Raw genomic sequence first — 18,695 nt, forward strand, 5'->3', positions numbered from 1 at the left:
TTTCCCCAATTGTTTCAAAAATGTATTTGTATTGCTGGTCTGAGTAAGTCAGGGCAAGAGCCTATATTGTGTGTGGTAATGTCCCTTAAATTCTTTTAATCTGTAATGGTATCTCCATACCTCCATTTGTTGAAGAAACCTAGTCATAGTCCTACAGAACGTCTCACATTCTGGTTTGGGTTCACTGCTTCTTGTAGTGTCTTTTTGCCTCCTTTCTCCCATATTTGATGTTAACTATTTTTCGTATTTTATTTTTCTAAAGTAGGTGCTATTAGAAAGCATAAACAAAAAACTCTGGTGATACTGAAGTAATTTAATGCATGGGGGGAGTGCTGGAAATAGATCAATTAGGAGGTGGATAGAGCAGTCTGCTGTTCAGGATAGATCTGAGTGAGAATAGCAGTTCGAAGTGTTCCTCACTATCTTTCTTTACCTTTTTTATTTTGAAGTCTATTTCACCCGACATTGGTACTGCTACTCTCGCTTTCCTCTGAATACCATTTGCTTGAACTATCATTTTCCACCCTTTCACTTTGAGTCTATATTTGCCTTTGGAACTGAGCTGTGTCTCCTGGAGGCAGCATACAGTTGGGTTTTGTTTTTTGATTCATTTTGCAACTCTGCCTTTTTATTGGTGAGTTCAGTCTATTTACATTTAGGATGATTGTTGAAATATGAGGTCTTCTTATAGCCATTTTATCTTTTGCTTTCTGGCAGCTCAGTGTTTCTATGGCTTCCTTGTCCTTGTGTTTGTTTTCTTTATTTTGGTTGGCTTTTGTGGGTTTTCTCTCTGGTCCTTTTTGTTTTATCTTATATACTTCAGTTCTTAATCTTTGGTGTGTGGTTACCATTATGAATATGTAAAGGACAGTTATTTATATATACAGTTGTCCCTTTTCTTCTGTGCGTGCCTTATCTTCATTCCCCTTTGTGAATTTGGATCTTTGAATCCTCCCCTTTTCAGTTATTGTTGTGTCTGGAGCCATTTTGAGGAAAACAAGGCTGTTTGTTAAGCAAGATGTTTTTGCAGAGTCAGTCAGCGTGTAGTCTGCTGACTCAGGAGGAAGTGCACCTGGTGTGGGGGTGGGAAACGGAATGTTACAGAATTTCCATGATTGGTTGTTATTTAGAGGTGTTTTGCTTCTTGCCCACTCAGTAGGGTATAAATATGTGTTGCAAAATAAACTTGAGGTAGCTCGGTATTGCCTGGGGGCTCTCCCGAATCTGTCTCTTGTCTCTGTCTTTTTCTCAATCCTCACTCCCCACCTCGGGTGCTGTTCAACCTAGGTCGGCTGGCTCCGGCTTTGTTGTCTCAATTTGTCCCTATTTCTGCTGAACATTCATTGCTATCTTGTGATAGCAAATCTCTTATTTTAAGTTTATGATGTCCTGTCCCTATGAAGGTTTGCATTCTTCTGCTTCTATTTGCCTGGTGGTCCCTTTACTCCTAACTATGTTTTTTTTTTTTTTTTTTTTCTGTCATTTTGTTTTAGGTGAGCTGACACCTTTCAATATTTCCTATAGTGCAGGCCTCGTAGTGGAGAATTCCCTCATTTTTTGTATGTCTGGAAAAGTCTTTATTTCTCCTTCATATCTAAAGGAGAGTTTAGCTGGATACATTATTTTAGGCTGGTAGTTCCTTTCATTTAGTAATTTAAATATTTGATTCCCCTCCTTTCCGGCTCATAAGGTTTGTGCTGAGATATCCCACGACAATCTAATGGGTTTTTCTTTATAAGTTACCGTCTTCTTTTCCTTGGCTGCCCTGAGAATTCTTTGTCTTTGATTTTTGATAATTTTAATGCAATGTGTCTCGGTGAAGGCCTTTTTGGGTTGAGATAATTGGGTGTTCTGTTGACTTCTTGAATTCCAAGCTCCAGCTCATTCCTTAGATTTGGGAAATTCTCATCAACTATTTGTCTGAAAATGCTTTCTAACCTCTGCTCCTTTTCTTCTCCTTTGAGAATGCCCATTATTTTTGTTTCCTATCCTGATGGTATCAGCTAGTTCTTGTATTTCTCTTTCATTATTTTTAATTCTTCAGTTTCTCTCTTCGTCCTTCTGATTTATTTCTAGATTTCTGTCTTCAATATCACTGATCCTTTCTTCCATTTAGTTGACTATTTCCTAAGCTTGTTATTTCATTTTTCAGCTCTTGCAATGCATTCTTTATCTCCAGGGGGTCTATTCAGTTCTTTTTGAGGGTTTCAATCTCCTCCTAAAGAACCATTCTGCTCATCTAGTTTTTTTTCAATTCCTGATATTGTTGATATGATTTGTTATGGATCTCATTTTTTTCAGAAGTACCATTCTGAATTCTGTCATTTAAGTCACAAATATCTATGTCTGTAAGCTTACTTTCTGGAGATTTTTCTCTTTTTTTTCTGAGATGCCTTGTCACCTTGGTTGTTCATGGTGTTTAATGGACTATTTCTTCACCTGGGCATTAATGGGAGTGTGTTCTTTCCGCCCCCCCCCCAGAAAGATTTATTATATAATGGTCCCTAGCCTATTGCAAATAAGGTGTTTTTCTTTTGGTTTCCAGTAGTTGGTGTCTAAGCCTCTTGGATTTCTGCTTTATATAAAGTCTTAATAATGTCTTTTTTTTCTTATAGATGTTTAATCACACTCGTTACCCTCAGTCTCAGTTCCTGTCAGTATTAGCAACAGTTTCTGTAGCATTTGCTCAGATTACTCTGGGGCTCTGCAATGGGTCTCAGAGGGTATGGGGGGAGGGGCTCAACCTCGGTTTTGTTACCGTGGCTGGTAAAAACTGACTTATTTCTCTACTGTCCCCGCTTTTCTGCTTTCCCCCATTTCTCTGCTGTCTGCCCTGATGACTGGACACTGCTGCAGGCTGCGTGGACTTCACAGCACTCCCAGACAGGGCTGGTAAGGAATTCGCTGCACCTTCTCCTGTCTCCCTCCTTCCACAAGGAGCTCCAGCTACGAGAAGTAGCTTCTTTATTTCTCCGAGGGTTCTGACCTGTGGTAGCTCTTATGCACAGATCCCATGCTCAGAGGTGCTGGTATGCAGTTTGGGTGTTTTCTGTTAAGTTTTAGATGTTCAGCTTATTGTTGTTTCAAGGGGAGAGATCTGAGGACATCTCTCACTCCTCCATATTTAATCCTATTGCCTAACCTAAGTTGCAGGAATGTACAGCTCTTCTCAGAAATCAGCAGAGGACACAAGCTGATCTCCAATGTCAAGTCTGAACTGGAATTTAGTTGAACCTAGTCCTGGAGACAAACGGTCACTTCATGCTTGTGGGAAAGGCTGTCCAACCAACTCAAGAATAACAATTTGAGAGCTACTAGCACATAACTGAAATTGGGGTAAAGGAATGGAAGAGATCATCCATGGAAAATGGGGTCCAAGATGGAATATTGGAAAAGTCAACATCAAAGATGTGGGAAGAGGTGCTACAAAAGAGACTTCTGAGAAGTAGTCAGAGATTTATAGAAGGAAATTCAAGAGCAAAGTCACAGGAGCTGAGGACAGTTTCAAGGAGGAAGGAATACTCAGTGGATGATGCATTAATAAAACATACGTAAATGATAATTTATAAAATGAGTTATGTTCAGTAGTATTTGTTAAAATTAATCTCATTTATCCTAAGGAAATAATCATGTAGTGCATTTTAGAGACAAGGAGTTTAGGACATATGGGAGAGTGACAAACTAAAGGTTGTTGGCTGTGATAAAAATGAATTACAAACCTTAATAGTTTTGGTGACATTAAGTTCCAAAATCTAAGAAGTGCCACTTGTCTGTGAAATCTTTCTAGAGAGATTTTAAAAAGTCAACCTATTTGTATTTGTTTTGTAAGCATCTAGTATATGCTTACCACTACACTCTGACAGACAAGATATAATATTACATGTGACTTGATTTCTGTACTTTCCATTACCACATTCACCATACTTACTAGCCCTTAGTCATTTGGTCAGGTTGTTTCACTGCAGGATTGATTCAGTGAGTTGTGACATACCTGCTCTCGCTGTGCCTGTTTCCTTCTCTTTAAAAGCAATGGTTTGACTAGATCAATGGTTTACATCAGAATCACCAGGAGGGCTCGTTAAACATAGGTTGCTTGCCCCACTCCTAATTTCTGATTCAGTAGGGACCAGAGAACTTGACTTTCTAACAAGGAGATGCCAGGTTGCTGCTCCAGGGACCATACTCTGAGAATCTTTTTACTTTTCTAACTCTTAAAGTCTATTATCGCTTAGCAAAACTGCATTACCTACACTCACTAATGGATTTAATACTCTCCATTATCTCCACTGAAAATTCACTAAAGCCTAACAGAATATTGTGAAATATGTAGACATTATTTGTTGAATGTAAACAAGGGCTTAACATTTTTGATCTTACCTTATACACATCTAGGGGATGTCTGTGTTAGGTTGCTATTGGCTGCCAGGAGGCAGAACCATAGCTAAGGAGGCTCTTAGTATATCTTATACTGCACTAATGTATAAGTTTCAGGCGTATAATTGTATAATATGACACCTGTATATTGCATTGTGTGCTCAACATCCAGAGTCTAGTCGGCTTCCATCAACAGATACGTGACTCCCTTTACCCTATCCATCCTTCCTCTCATCCCCTTTCTTTATGGTAAACACCATACTGTTGTATCTATGAGTTTGTTTTTTTTTTCATTTGTTGCTTTCTGTTTTATACCCCACATATAAGTGAAATCAAATGGTTCTTGCCTTTTCCATCTGACTTATTACACTTAGCATGAGACTCTCAAGATCCTTCCATGTTGTCATAAGTGGCAATATTTCATCATTTTTTATGGCTGAATAGTAGCTATTGTATATATGTACCACATCTCCTTTATCCAGTCATCTGTTGAAGGACACTTAGGTTGTTTCTATGTCTTGACTATTATGAATAATGCTGCAATGAACATAGGGGTACATATATCTTTACAAATAAGTGTTTTCAAATTTTGGGGCTAGATACACAGAAGAGGGATTGCTGGGTCATATAATTCTATTCTTAATTATTTGAGGACCTCCATACAGTTTTCCATAGATGATGCAACAATTTACATTACCACTAGCAGTGTGGAAGGGTTCCCTTTTCTCCACATCCTCTCCAACACTTGTTATTTCTTGTCTTATTGAGAGTAGCCATTCTAATAGGTGTGAGGTGGTATCTCATTGTGGTTTTGATTTGCATTTTCCTTAAAGCTAGTGAGGTTGAGCATCTATTCATATATCTGTTGGTCATCTGTATATCTTCTTGGAAAAAGTGTCTTTTCAGGTGCTCTGCCATTTTTCAATTGAATTGATTTTTTTGTTGTTGAGTTGTATGAGTTCTTTATACATTTTGGATATTAGCCCCTTATTAGAGGTATTGTTTGCAAATATCTTTTCTCCCATTCATTTGCTTGCTTTTTTATTTTATTCATTTATTTATTTATTTTGTCGATAGTTTCTTTTGTTATACAGAAGCTTTTTAGTTTGATTTAATACGTTAATTTATTTTTGGTTTTACTTCCCTGCCTTTGGGGTCAACTTTGCAAAAACTCCTCTAAGACTAAGGTCTATAAGTTTGAGATTGTTTTCTTCTATGTATTTTATTGTTTATTGTCTTACATTCAAGTCTGTAATCCATTTTGAGTTAATTTTCGTGTGTGGTGTCAGATAGTAGACTAGTTTCATTCTTTTACGTGTGGCCTTCCAAATTCCCAACACCATTTATTGAAGACTTTCCTTTCTCCATTGTATATTTTTGGCGCCTTTGTTGAAGAATAGTTGCCCATATATGTGTGAATTTTGGGGCTCTCAATTGTGGTCCATTGGTTTGTCTGTCTATTTTTCTGCCAATACCATACTGTTTTGGTTGTTGTAGCTTTGTAGTATAATTTGAAATCAGGGAATGCAATATCTGTCTTTTTTTTTTTTTTCAGGGTTGTTTTTGGTTATTCAGGGTCTTTTGTGGTTCCACACAAATTTGGGGATTTTTTGTTCTATTTCTTTGAAAAATATCATTGAGATTTTGATGGGATTTGCATTAAATCTGTATATTGCTTTAGGTAATATAGCCATTTTAACTACGTTAATTCTTCCAATCCATGAGCATAGAAGTCTTTCAATTTCTTTGTCTTCAATTTTTTTCAATGTCTTATAGTTTTTAGTGGATAAGACCTTCCCTTTCTTTGTTTATTCCTAGGTATTTTATCCTTTTTTGCTGCAATTGCAATGGGATGTTTTCTTCTCTTTCCAGTATTTCACTGTTAGTATATATAGGATTTTTGTCCACTGATTTCCTGCAACTAAATGTTTATTGTTTCTAATAGTGTTTTGGTGGTGGAGTCTTTACGGTTTTCCAACTATATGAAATCATGTCACCTTCAACTAGTGACCATTTTACTTTATAATTCTGAATTTGGATGCCTTTTTTTTCTTTATCTTGCCTAATTGCTCTAGCTAGGACTTCCAATATTATGTTGAATAACAATGAAAAGAGGGGGCATCCTTGTCTTGTTCTTGATCTTAGAGAAGCTTTCAGTTTTTCACCATTGAGTAAGTTAACTGAGTATTTGTCATATATGGCCATTATTATGTTGAGGTATTTTCCTTCTATACCCATTTTATTGACTGTTTTAATCATAAATGGGTATTGTATCTTGTCACATGCTCTTTCTGCATCTGTTGATATGATCATATGATTTTTATCTTTTAATACACGCCTTTTGATATGCCTTCAATGGAATAGGCAGTACGTGATATTTTACTGTTTGCTGATCATTATAAATTTGATACAAACTCTTAAAATAATGAATATTTAATACTGGTTCATCCTTGAACAACTTTCTGGAATCTAGGAGACCACGGCATGCAATCCGGTAGTCTGATATAATCAAGATTTTTCCTGTTAATCAGGAAATGGTGATACTAAGTTTCAGTGCTGCCACTGGCTTCATCATGGTTGTACAGGTCACGTAAGCTTGGGTGGCTCTGGAAAATTAGGAAGATATTGACCATCTTAGGTTCAGGAAGAATTATGAAATGCCTGTTTTTAAAATATAGGTTCTAGGAACAAATCTTGATTTCAAAATGGTATTTTTATAAAAATTAATTTTAGAAGTAAAAAGCTTCCCACCTAGAATTACAGGAAAATGTTTTGTTTTGTTTTGTTTTTCTTTAAAGAATGAGATGCTATAGTTCAAAAATCGAATAAGTATTTATTGTTCCAGAAGGTACATTGCTTTTTATACATATTTCATAAATGTTACAGGATTTTACACATGTTCAATATTTTGCTATTTGTTTAAAGAACTTTTATCCATGTCCATCCACTCTCCCTTGCCTCCCACACACCCTGAAAGGATTTGCTCATTGCACTGTGCTGTTTCTTCTTAAAAAACCTGTGCACAAACAGGATAAATGGTTTAAAAATAATTCACACAACTTAACAAAAATAAATGAAGGAAGGGGTTGAATGACTAGGGGTGGGCAGGGGAAGGAAGTGGGAGGAGGGGTTGGGAAGTAGAGACATGCATCCTTTCATTCCATCATGCCAGTGGAAGGGGTGGTGGCAGGAGCAGCAGCAGCAGCAGCAATCCTGGTTAGCCTTCAACCTCTGCAAGGCACCTGGAATCTGGGTTTGTCATTTAAAATTTTTTCTTTCATACACAATAATCCCAAAGGAGAAAGAAAAAGAGAAAGAAATCCCTTGTCACAATGAGAAGGGATGAATCATGTGAAAGAGAAAAGCCAATCAACTGTGTGGCAAGCCCCATCATCCTCTAGATTCGGCCCCCACAGTAATTAAAAACAGAATATTAGACACAGATTCTCTTGATTCTTCAAATGCAGATGTCATCTGGAAACATGGTAGAAAATATTTTTATAGAGTATAAGATAAATACTTCTTTCTCTCGATTTAAGATAAGAAAAAATTGGGTGAAGAAGGTAGGTTGAAAGAAGACATAGAAATGTATTCCTGTATAAAGATAAATTGCACCCTTTGAGATCCACACACTTGATTTACAGCTACTGAAGTGGTGGACAGGGGAGGGCTCACAAACAGCGTGGAGTGAATGTGTGTCCTTCAAGATTAACAAAGCCTCCAGACAAGGCAGCGCCGTCTGGGTGGCCTAAAATGCTGTCACACAGCAGATTAACAGCAATTAAATTATTCTGGTTCTGAAATGGCTACAAAGCCATGATTTTTAGCCAATTTGTAAACCTTACATTTTTCTGATTTGGTAATACAGCTGAACACTCCCCCTCTGATTTGAGTTGTGGAAGGAATATCATCAATCAGATAGTTAAAGGAGAGAAATTCTGCCTCTTAAAGATTAATAAGTATAAAACAGAACAAAACTAAAAAAAACCTCATGCAGTGTTGCCAATGATTCCTAGATACTGATCCAGAGCACTGGGATATATAGACATTTAAGAAGGTAATAAGGGATAACCCAAGGTATCAATTACCAAACAGGCATAAATTGGTTCCAATTATCATATGGATAATACTAGTCTAACCAACAGGTGTGGGTAATCAGAAAAGGGCCATAAGTACGAGAGATTCCTGGTTAACTTTGTAGAGGCTGGATCCAATTTAAAATGAATACTAATGACATGGGCTCAGACTCTGCCACCCACATATCTTAAGGATTTACTTTTCTGGTATATTTACTCCTATGTCAAAAATAAGAAAAGTTAAATTAAAAAAATTAGAACTGAGTGGGGTGCTGGTGTGTTACTATTTTGCTGACCCTGCAAAGATGTAAGAAACGAACACCCCAGCACATTTTCTCTTTATGAATCTCTCTATATAATGCATCATTTTCATCCAGGAACTGAGACGCTTGATTAAGACAATATTCACTAAGCCCTTTGAGCTTCCATTTCACAAAGCCTGATCCTCAGATTTTTAACATTCCTTTTTTTCCCTAAGATCCTTTTAGTTCTTGTTTTTAATTAAAGGTAAAAACCCTCTACCCCAACATGGCTCCCAGCTTCCACCTGCAAATTTAATTAAAAAGGCAATAGTTATAAACAGGTGTTCTTTCTGCCAGGATTCAGAGGTTCTTTGCAGATCAATCTTTTTCACCGATTTGTCGGAGGGGCAGATGTACTTGTAATGGGTCTCTTAGTCTCTTAAGGTCCATTTCTGCCTAAAATAGAAACAAAAGGAGAGAAAAACTGGCTAGTGAAGTTTTCAGTGATGTTACTGCCTCCTAAGAAAAGAAACTATCTCTCCTCCATCACTATGAGTTAGAGAAATTATCACAATTACTTTCAAAATAAGAGTGCCTCAGAGGTGAAGGGTTTTAAAGCCATAGGACGACAAACAGGGACCAAAACCAAAGTCTGTCCTGGCAGTTTCAGCTGTAAACAGAGCCTTCAGAAAGGCTGTGCTATCGACAGGGCATGACACAGGGGCTCAAAGAAGATGGGGAGCATCTGATGTACCCTGGTGGCTTTTCCGGAGAGAAGCCCTTTCACAAACCTTTGCCTGAAGCCAGAACTTGAATTTATACTGCTTAAGACTTCTGTTGTTTAAGTTTTTCAATAGCTGGTGATTTTTAAAATGGAGGTATACAGTCAACTGCAGTACTTTCAAAACTCATACATGCTTGACCCTCACCCCTGAGAAGCTGGATTAATAAGGCTTACGGTGGAGTGAAAACATGCGTATTTTTAATAGCTCCAGAGGTGATTCTGTTGCATTCCCTCCATCTGAGAACCACTCACAGAGCAACAGAGGACATGAGTTCTTTTACGCCAAGGCAGGAAGATGGATTAAGCCCAGGCAACGCATAATCTCATCACCAAGAAGGGACAGGGATGGCAGAGGAAGTCCAGAGAAGAGCAACTAAACATTAAACAGGATGGAATAGCTTCTAGAGAGTTTTGAAAAACCTCTAAAATCATAAAAGACTAGAGAGAATAGGGATGAGAATTTATTCACCAAAATCAAATATATCAGAGTGAGGGACGCACATTCATAAATCTGAAAGAGGTAACGACTATGAAAAATGAAATATATCAATCTTTTAAAAAAGCATCTTCTAGTTAAATAATCTCTCACCTGCACCTGGCAGAGATTTCTAGTAGTCTCTCTTGCATTTTATTTTTGACCCATTGCTGCACACATTTTAAGTGAGAAATCTATGGGTCAAATATTGTAGAAAGATTTTAAAAAGAAAGAAAAGAATAGACAACTTTCAAGAAACAAAATGAAAAAAAGTAAAAATAGGTCTAAAAATTCCAATATGCTAGTGTTAACAGGATAACTAGGACCCATCATATTTTCACTTGCTTCTGATATAAAACATAAGGTATTCATGCTAAAAAAATAATTTTTATCAATTCAGGAGTATTTTATTTAGGAAGAAGGAGTTGGGTCATTCTTTCAGAGTTTACTCACTGAAGTTCTGGGGTTATGGATAATAATAACAATGCCATACAATATGGGGCTGGGATTTGTTAAATTTTAGTTTTAGAAAACCTACCTGAGCAATTGCATCCTTGAGTTGATTATATTTCTCTAAGTCAAAACGTGACTTTTTGGCTCCTTTATGGAAAAATAATAAGTATTGTCTGTCTCTGGCTTCTGGATAAACATACTCCTACAAAAAGAAAGGACAAATTAAATCATTAGTCTTTAGCGTACTATCTTCATAAAACAAATATTTACTGTTGATTAGATTCAACACACATGCACACATGTGAAGATATATACTGACATGTACTGTTAAATGATTATTTCTTAAACATTTTTATTGTGAAATATACACACAAGAGCATGCAAAACAAAAATGTACATCACAACAAATCACATAGTGAACATACTAATCATCACCAGCTGAAAAAAAAAAAAAAAAAACACTGCCCAAAACTAAGAGGCTTCCTTCCTGCCCCTTCCCAATTACTAACCCTTCCTTCTCCCCAAAAGTAACTAATATATTGACTTTAATGATAGTTATTTTCTTGCTTTCTTTATAGCTTCCCTACTTAAACACATATCTCCTTCAGCTCTACAGCTTAGTTTCACCTGTTTTTTAAATTTTATAAAAGTGGAGTCAGACAGTATGTGTTGTGTATGGCTACTTTCACTCAATATTAGGTTTGTGAGAATCATTTTGTGTGTAGCTATAGTCTATTCATTTCTCTTGCTATGTTATATTCTACTGTATGACCACATCACAATTTATTTATCCATTGTACTACTGGTAGACTTTAGACTGTTTTCAGGTTTGGGCTATTATAAAAATGCTGCCAAGAACATTTCTGGACTTATTTCTTCTGTTGGGGACATACTTATGAGTGGGAATCCTAGAACACGGGCTATACATGTGTTCGAATTTAAGAAGTGATATCAAATAGGTTTCTAGAATATCTGTACCAATTATATACTCATCAGTTGAATATGAGAGTTTCCGTAACTCTACATTTTTGCCAATACTTGGTATTACCAGTTTTTAAAAATATTAGCCATTCTGGTGTGCTAAAATACAGCTTTACTGAGATATAATTCACATATCATACAGGTTTACTCATTTAAAGTATAATATTCAATAGTCTTTAGTATATTCACATAGTTACACAACCATTACTATAATCGATTTTAGAATATTTACATCATCCCAAAAAGAAACCATGAATTCTTTAACAGTCACCTCTTATCTCCTTTGGCATCTCCAGTTTTAGTCAACTACTAGTCTACTTTCTGACTCTACAGATTTGCCTATCTGGATATTTTATATAAACAGAATCATTCGACATATAGCCTTCTGTTTCTGGCTTCTTTCAAGCTTCATCTATCTGTGGCATGTATCAATACTTCATTTTTTTTTTTTATTGCCAAATAATATTCCATTGTATAGATACACCACATTTTATCTATCCATTCATCAATTGATTGACATGAGTTGTTTCCACTTTTTCACTATTATGAATAATGCTGCTATGAACATTCATGTAAAAGTTTTCATATGGATATACATTTTCATTTCTCTTAGAGATATATAACATTTTTCTGAATCACTCATGGGGTTGATCTTTTCATTTCATATATTATTTGCCATCCGCATATCCCTTTTTAGATGTGCCTATTTAAACCTCTTACCGTCTTTTTCTATTGGATTCTTTCTCTTACTGATTTGTAGGATTTGTTTATATATTCTAGATATGAATCCTTTGTTGGATATATGTACTACAAATAACTCCCCCCGTTATGTTCACTCTCTTTATGGTGTACTTTAATAAAGTCCTTAATTTTAATATAGTCTAACTTATCATTCTTATCTTTATGGTTAGTACTTTTCATTCTGTGTAAGAAGTCATTTCTTATTACACAGTCATTAAGATAGCCTATGTAATCTTCCAGGAGATTTATTGTGCTACTTTTCATATTTAGATCTATAATCCATCCAAAATTATTTTTTATTTATAGTGTAAGAATGGAATTGCTTCATTTTTATGTGTATATTCAATTAGCACCATTTATTGAAAAAGACTCTCCTTTTTTTGTAGTGCCATCTTTTTAAAACCAAAAGGTCATGTATGCTGGGTCTATTTCTACATTCTCTCTTCTATTCCTTTGGACTATTTGTCTATCCTTGTGCCACTGTCTTAATTACTGTAGGGTATTGGATGGGTGGTCCATATGCGTGCTGAAGTAACTCACTGGCAATTCTTATTGTCATGCTCCTTTTTTTTGCATAACTGAAACTGAAACTTTGGTTTCACTGAAATAATACTAAAATTCAATATTCCACTTGATTTTATGATTTAGAGGAACTTATCATCTTACAAAGATTCTTCAGAACTTAATATACTATAGGGATATATTTAGGTTGCTAACAAATAAAGCATTTCATTATAACAAGAGTTTAGAAGAGTTTAAATGCTGTTGAACTTGCATTTTGCTTCATAGCTGTTAATTATGGATACGGATGGGGAAAAGAATATTTAACATGAGAAACTCTATTCACATTTTATTTGGTCAAGTTTTCTTATTCACAAATGTCTAAATTATTTACTACTGCTATTTTGCCACTTGTTGCTTGGGGGGGACAGCAAAAATGCTTTGGAAATCACAGAATTGCAGCATTTAACTTGTAGGACAGATAGCTTATTAAAGATATGAGTCACTGTGTTAGGCAATAAAAATTAAAAGAACTAAATGCCTAGCCTCAAAAGGTATCATATTCTAGTAGAGGGAAAAGACATTTACATGAATAATTCTAATACAAGATAACATAGGATGGGTAGAATGAGAGGCACAATGTGATCACAGGAATTCAGAAAAAGAAGAGCTCAAAGTTGGCTGTAGGTAATTGGCCAAAGGTTCATAAAAGATAAGTATTTAGAAAAGCCTTGAAGTATGACAGGTAGACATCAACAGGGAGGACATTCCCAGTTGACAGAATGTGTGAACCAAGGAATGAGGTATACAACTCAGGGCATTTGAGGAGGAATAAAGAATATAATTTGATTTGTTTAGAACACACAGTACATACACAGAGGAAGTGAGGGACATTTGGAAAAGACAAATAGTAACCAGCAAAGACAACAGCAGGTTAAGGAATTTGGATTTCAATTAATATATAAAAAGAACTCATTAAAGGGGTATGTATATAAGGAAGAGCAAGAGAAGAAAGAAGAAGAGAGAGGAGGAAGAAAGAGGGGAGAAGGAAAGAAACACGGACAGACATATGCACACCCTGTCTAGAGCTGTGATTAGGTATGACTGAGCTGGCTGTTCCGTTCTGTTCACACAGAGTGACTAGGATGAGCCAGACATGGGAACAGGTGCTGGAGACTCTGTAAGAACAATGGCAGCACGTGAACAAGTTAGGGAGGCCCAGAAAAGTTAAATAATATTCTTGAGCTTTTGTTTTCCCACACATAAACAGGCCTATGACTACTGGTCTAACAACGATGGAAGTAAAATACCTATGTTTAATAGCAACCATGTAAAACTATAACCAATTCCCAGCTTTCTTCTGATGCCTAAGAAAACAGAAAAAGTTTCTCATATGTTTTAGCTATTTCAAACATTTTTTATCAAGAGAAGTTGGATCTGTGGTGGTATCATATATACAGTAAGTGATAATAACTCCCTCATACTTCCTAAAGAGACATGATGGGTTTCTAAGCTACTAAAAACAAAGCACTGGCAACAAAAATTAGTTCTAGCTACTGATATTTAATAAATGAGCCTTGATTGATAAAGAATAGGCCAAGAGTATAAAATGATTAGATATCTAATTTTCATTTCTCTTTCATGAAGTAAAAAAACGAAAAACCTACCTGTACTCTTAACACACTCAGAAGTAGCCCAGAGTTTATCTATTTGAATAGGTATCACCAATTCTCCATTCCAAGAACAATAAAAACAAAAAGCTTAGGACTTCTCTGACTGTTAAATTAATTACATAGTACATAAAAAGTCAAGCCAACTTAGCTGAACAAGTTATCATCCTACAGCTGACCACTCTTCTCATTTGCGCTCTTATTCTCTAACTTACTGTAATATATTTTTCCGAATTTAATGGTTTATAAGGCTCTCTCCATGAGGGCAGAAGTCATATCGTATATCTGTCTCTATCTTTAGCACCTAAAATTGTGCCTGATACATAACTGGCATGTATGTGCACCTACGTGTGTGTATAAAAAGGATACACGAATACTTAGAGAATGAGAGAAAAGAGAATTACTTTGACAACCAAAACTTCATTATATCATAAAAAGTTACCTGAAGAGGAATTCTTACCTGGCGTGTCATTACAAAATATGCATACATTGCCATGGCACTTCCATAAGTGATGAAATAGGTGACTGGTTCCATTATGTCCCAGGAATATTCCCACCAGGTAAGCCGGGCCAAAATGCCAAACTGTGTGGCCATGTAGGCAAGTCCACCCCATAGCACCAAAGTGGTCCTCTTCTCAGCTTTTCTGCTAATCTCGATTCGTACCTATGAGCAAAATGATCAATCAATCATAAGGTACTTTAACATACTATCAGTTTTAAACTTTTATTTGAACTGTTCCATGTTCACTAAAAAAACAGAGCTCATAATTAATATACAAGTTAGTCTCAATTGTAATAAATATAGCTTGACTTCCCAAATTGTATCTGCAGTTTTCACTGAATAAAATATTTTATAGGAGTGAGATTTTTTTAATGATAATTGTGTTTTATGTTTCACCCTGGAAGTGGCTGAAAATATGGTGAAACTATAGGAGTGAATTAATTAGTTTCAACAGCTCTTCATCCAACTACAAGATTACTTTATTTGAAAAGAAGAAAATGAAAACATGCCAATATTCTCTCACTGTCACATACAATGTTTAATCGATGATCAGTTTTTACTCAAAGGACATGCTAGGGGGCAGACCAGTACAATAAGCCAGAACATGGACTTGATTCAGACCAGCTGAGGTCAGACCCTGATTGCAGATTACCACCAACTTCATTATTTAGTTGTTCTGAGGATTAACAGAATATAGGTAAAATACTTAGCACAATTCCTGGACCACAGAAAATATCCAATATAGGATGATAATTATTTTATTATAGCTGGTACATTAAAAAATGCTTTACATTTTTGAAAATATCAAATTTAAATCTCATTCCCATCACAATAGTTTCTCAAGTTTAATTTCACAACTTCTTAATGGTCTTAAATTTAAGGACAAATTTGACATATTATACACTGATTATTTTTAAAGAAATCAGAAAAAGCACAATATTAAGAGTATCATTCCTTTTCTTGCTTTCTAATACATAGTCTAATTTCTTAAAATGGAAATATTTGTATCATCAAAAAATAAGGATGACACATGCTCACTATATTCAGAAAAGTGTAAAGAAAAATCAATCATAATCCTGCTACTCCATTAGCATTTTGGATTTTATCCTAATTTTTTCTTTGTATATATGTATACATATTTAAAATATATAAATATGTATAACTATAAGCATAGTACATTTAAAAATTGGATCACAGTATACACTAACATGCACTGTTTTATAATATAGTTTTCATACATATCATGAAGTTTTCTATAACATGTTAAATCTACACATTATTTTTAACAGCTGCATAATATTCTATACAGTATTAATTCTTAACCTTGACTAAAATCATTAGCCATTGTACTAAGAATCTTTCTTGATTAGCAGTTATTCCAATCTTTGTTGTAGGGATGATAAATCTGGTTAAGGGCAGACATTTAGGCCTCAAAGCTTTAAGTCCATTACCAAGGCTACAAACTATTTAAGCTCCTTCTTAGCTTTGGTTGGAACTTTCTTATGGTTCAGTCTCCAAAACAGGTGGACTAGTTTGATTGACACAGCTGAATTACATAAAACTTGTAGGTAAAAAAGCAAACATATATTCTCTGGAAAAAATATCAGTGAAGATAAAAATCTGAGATTTGAATTTGCACCTTTTCCAGAGGCGCCAATTGCTCTTTGAGATCCTCTAATCTTTCGATAAGCTCCCTTTCCTTGTTCAGCTGGTGCTGCTCGATGCACAGTGTGGTGTACAGCTGCTGGACTAGTGTCTTTACGTCATTCAGTGTTGCTGCATTTTCGTGGCTTAAGAGTTCTGAAAGAGAGGAGGATTATATTTATACACACACACACACACACACACACACACACACACACACACACACATATATATTTTTTAATGTATGCCTTAAGTGAAGAGTTGTTATTCCTGGGGCTATTAGACAATGAGAACAAGGCAGATTCATCCACCATTGCAATCCACTTTCAGTGTAAAACTGAAGGAAACTGATAGTTTTCATTTAAAACGGAGGTATCTTCAAATCTTAGAAAGTATATTCATATTTGGGCAACCTGAAAAACTTGAAACCAACATTCACCATTATATTCTTCAAGGTCTAAATGCTATGTATGAGGCTACAAATAATAATAATCTTCATTAGATAAAGATTAAAAAATTTAAGGTAATATGTTAAAAACTAGTAGAGAGGTTTAGAATCAATCTGATTTTCATGCTTATTAAAATGCTGATCTGTGGCCTTGTCACTTTAATTGGTGATTTTTTTCCCTTTAGTAACACCTGATAATAAAAATATTTTATCCTAATAACCTTAGCCTCCATACAACTTCCCCCTGGCATACCAACTTTTCTTTATTCACGTTGGGGAAAGTTACAGAATAGCTCTGTGGGCCTCAATATTATGCTCTAAATGGCATGAAGTTATAAGAATGATTGACAAGATATGAGATTAAATTCTCTGATTCAATATCCTGTTCTGTGAGTAGCACGTTTCCAGAAATCTAAAAGTTATGTTTTGAGAATCTAATAAAAAATCAGCTGATCTCAGCTGTCAAATAATTGAAAATAAAAGCTTCAGAATTAAAGCTTTTGTTTTAGAATATTAGCCTTAAATGTGACATTTTGTTCGATACAGCATAAGGTCAGCCCTCTTCTAAATCAAAATAAACCACAATTGGAATTAGCCGTGTATTTCAAATATTCTTCAAAGATGTCCTTTAGGAAAGTTATCACAGAAACAATCAATAAAAAAGTCAAATAGGGTAGCAAATTGGATTAGAAAAGAGCTGATATAGTAAAATGGGATATAGCACCTAGCACAGTATCTTGTATGCTTCAGTAAATGTGTGCTGCATTAATGGGAACAGATAAAAGCAAGAACACTTTGAGCTCTAGAAGTCATCTATGTCAACAAGGTCTTCTTTGGACTTTGTTGGAACTTGCATTCAAATTGTAGCTCACATTTGCACATGACTTTACACTTTCCAAAGTTACTAGAAGAGGAAACTATACTCTAAAGGCAATTATTTGTCTAGAATGTCACATGAAAGTGGCAGAGTCCACGTTTTCTGACCCTTAGGCCTGGAGGTGAGTTACAATGCTTCTATACTAATATTTATATTTCTCCTGCAAGCTTGTTTCCCTTTCAAATAGGCAAATTTTTAAGTGGACAAAAATTATCCATGATTAATAAAATCCTATCACATATATTACTGTGTATTATCTATCTTCACCATAACAGCATGAGTAAAGTTGGTGCCCATAATTTACAAATGAGGAATTTGAGTGCTATATAGATAAGATTAACAAACATTTCTGTACTAGGTACAAAAATTCAGTTCCCTAGTCACACTAGAAACATTTCAAGTGCTCAATAGCCACATGTGACTAATGACTATAATATCGGACAGTGCAGAAATGGAACATTTTCATCAGCACAGAAAGTTCTACTTGATAACACTGTCCTAGGGATTTCTCTTGCCCTCTTTGCTAATCCTCCTTATCCTAATAGTTGGATGCACCTGAATTTCCAGGTTCTTCAGCAAACCTTGATCATTGTCCTTCTGTGCCATTGCTTAAAAATTGGTGACTTTTCTCTGATCTTCCCAGCTCCCTTTTCAGACTCTTCGTCGGCTTCATCTACAATTGCACAAGGTTTCATTCCTATAATAAATCTTTTATTCCATAATATTCATGCGGTTCTGCTTCCCCAATTGAATCCTGATACAAATAGTATGTAGGATACGCTATTATTTGCATAAAAAAGGAAAAAAGATTATGTATTTATACTTGCTTATGAATGCATTAACTGACTATCTCTGGTAGGAAACAAAAGGAACCAAGAACAATGTTTGCTGCTACAGAGGAGAAATCGGTGGCTGTGAAATAGGGAT

General features: G+C 35.4%; 1 protein-coding gene across 2 annotated transcripts in view; it reads right to left on the minus strand.

The window, feature by feature from the left end:
- Positions 1-7,187: 7,187 nt before the first annotated feature.
- MCU (mitochondrial calcium uniporter) overlaps positions 7,188-18,695 on the minus strand; it is a 149,851-nt gene continuing 138,343 nt past the window's right edge. For both annotated transcript variants that reach the window (XR_004951637.1, XM_036223772.1), the window contains 4 exons: positions 16,439-16,599; positions 14,758-14,961; positions 10,490-10,606; positions 7,188-9,148 (listed from right to left, as the gene is read on the minus strand). Coding sequence is in view for 1 of the 2 variants with exons in the window: in XM_036223772.1 (XP_036079665.1) it covers positions 9,071-9,148; positions 10,490-10,606; positions 14,758-14,961; positions 16,439-16,599 (560 nt within the window). In the remaining variant the exon portion in view is untranslated. The remainder of the gene's footprint in view (positions 9,149-10,489; positions 10,607-14,757; positions 14,962-16,438; positions 16,600-18,695) is intronic.

This window comes from Rousettus aegyptiacus, unplaced genomic scaffold (assembly GCF_014176215.1).
Source record: "Rousettus aegyptiacus isolate mRouAeg1 unplaced genomic scaffold, mRouAeg1.p scaffold_m13_p_6, whole genome shotgun sequence".
Lineage (NCBI taxonomy): Eukaryota > Metazoa > Chordata > Mammalia > Chiroptera > Pteropodidae > Rousettus > Rousettus aegyptiacus.